At 38.0% G+C, this 999-nt stretch overlaps 1 protein-coding gene across 1 annotated transcript in view; it reads right to left on the bottom strand.

The window, feature by feature from the left end:
* The window catches only part of LOC101851273 (sphingomyelin phosphodiesterase), a gene marked incomplete in the record, with an annotated part of 53,484 nt that overhangs the window by 898 nt on the left and 51,587 nt on the right, over positions 1 to 999 (bottom strand). The window contains 1 exon segment of the mRNA XM_005101206.3: positions 441 to 535. Within this exon segment, the coding sequence (XP_005101263.2) occupies positions 441 to 535 (95 nt within the window).

The following is a 999-nucleotide window of genomic DNA, read 5'->3' as shown; positions in this document are numbered from 1 at the left end:
CACACACACACACACACACACACACATACACTGACACACATAACTACACACACACACACACACAGACACACACACACACACACACACACACACACACACACTGATATACATAGCTACACACACATACACTGACATACATAGCTACACACACACACACACACACACACACACTGACGTACACAGCTACACAAATACACACAAGCTCTCACATGCAAAATATATAAAAACAATTGCCCCCTCCCCTTCTCTCTCACACACACACACACACACACACACATAGAGATACAAACAAACTCACATACACGCAAGTGCTCACATGTATAATATAAATAAAAACTAATGCCCTTCCCATTTCACACACAAACACATGTGTACGCCAACGCACACATGTACACACACACACACATACACACACACACACACACACCACACAAACTTACTTATTATACAGCTGTAACATTGTGGTATTTCTCTTCATCACCTCAATCAGCTGGTCCCAGTCTTTGGGGTAGACACTGCTCATGTTATAGGCGGCCTGGAGACATCACAGAATATTTTGAGTTGAGGAGGGGGGGAGGAAGAGAAAGAGAGACTGAAAAGAGGAACGGGAGGAAGAGGTTGATTGGGTAGATGTTTTACGGCACTATCGACACAATTTTGGTCATTTAAGCGCCAACAGGTTTCACCGCTACAAAATCAGACGTGTTTTTAGTAAGAGTCTTTCGGAGCTCGCAACCGCACACGATCACACTATTTCCATTATGCTAAAAAGACGAACAAACATTTATAAAAAAAAATTTTTTGTAAATATGGAAAAGGCTTATTTACATAATTTGTATATACAATATAAATTTCAGTGTTTGTATTATATACACCGATAACGATAACTATATATTTTCATATTCTATTAAATAGTCCAATTTCTTTTATATAACTTAAAATTTTTCTAGGCTCTATGATGTCAAAAAGGGTCTTAATATCTTTACATTTAAAATATTT

The sequence above is a fragment of the Aplysia californica genome, unplaced genomic scaffold (genome assembly GCF_000002075.1).
Source record: "Aplysia californica isolate F4 #8 unplaced genomic scaffold, AplCal3.0 scaffold00273, whole genome shotgun sequence".
In the NCBI taxonomy this organism is placed as follows: Eukaryota; Metazoa; Mollusca; class Gastropoda; order Aplysiida; family Aplysiidae; genus Aplysia; species Aplysia californica.
This window is presented reverse-complemented; position numbering and strand designations above follow the sequence as displayed.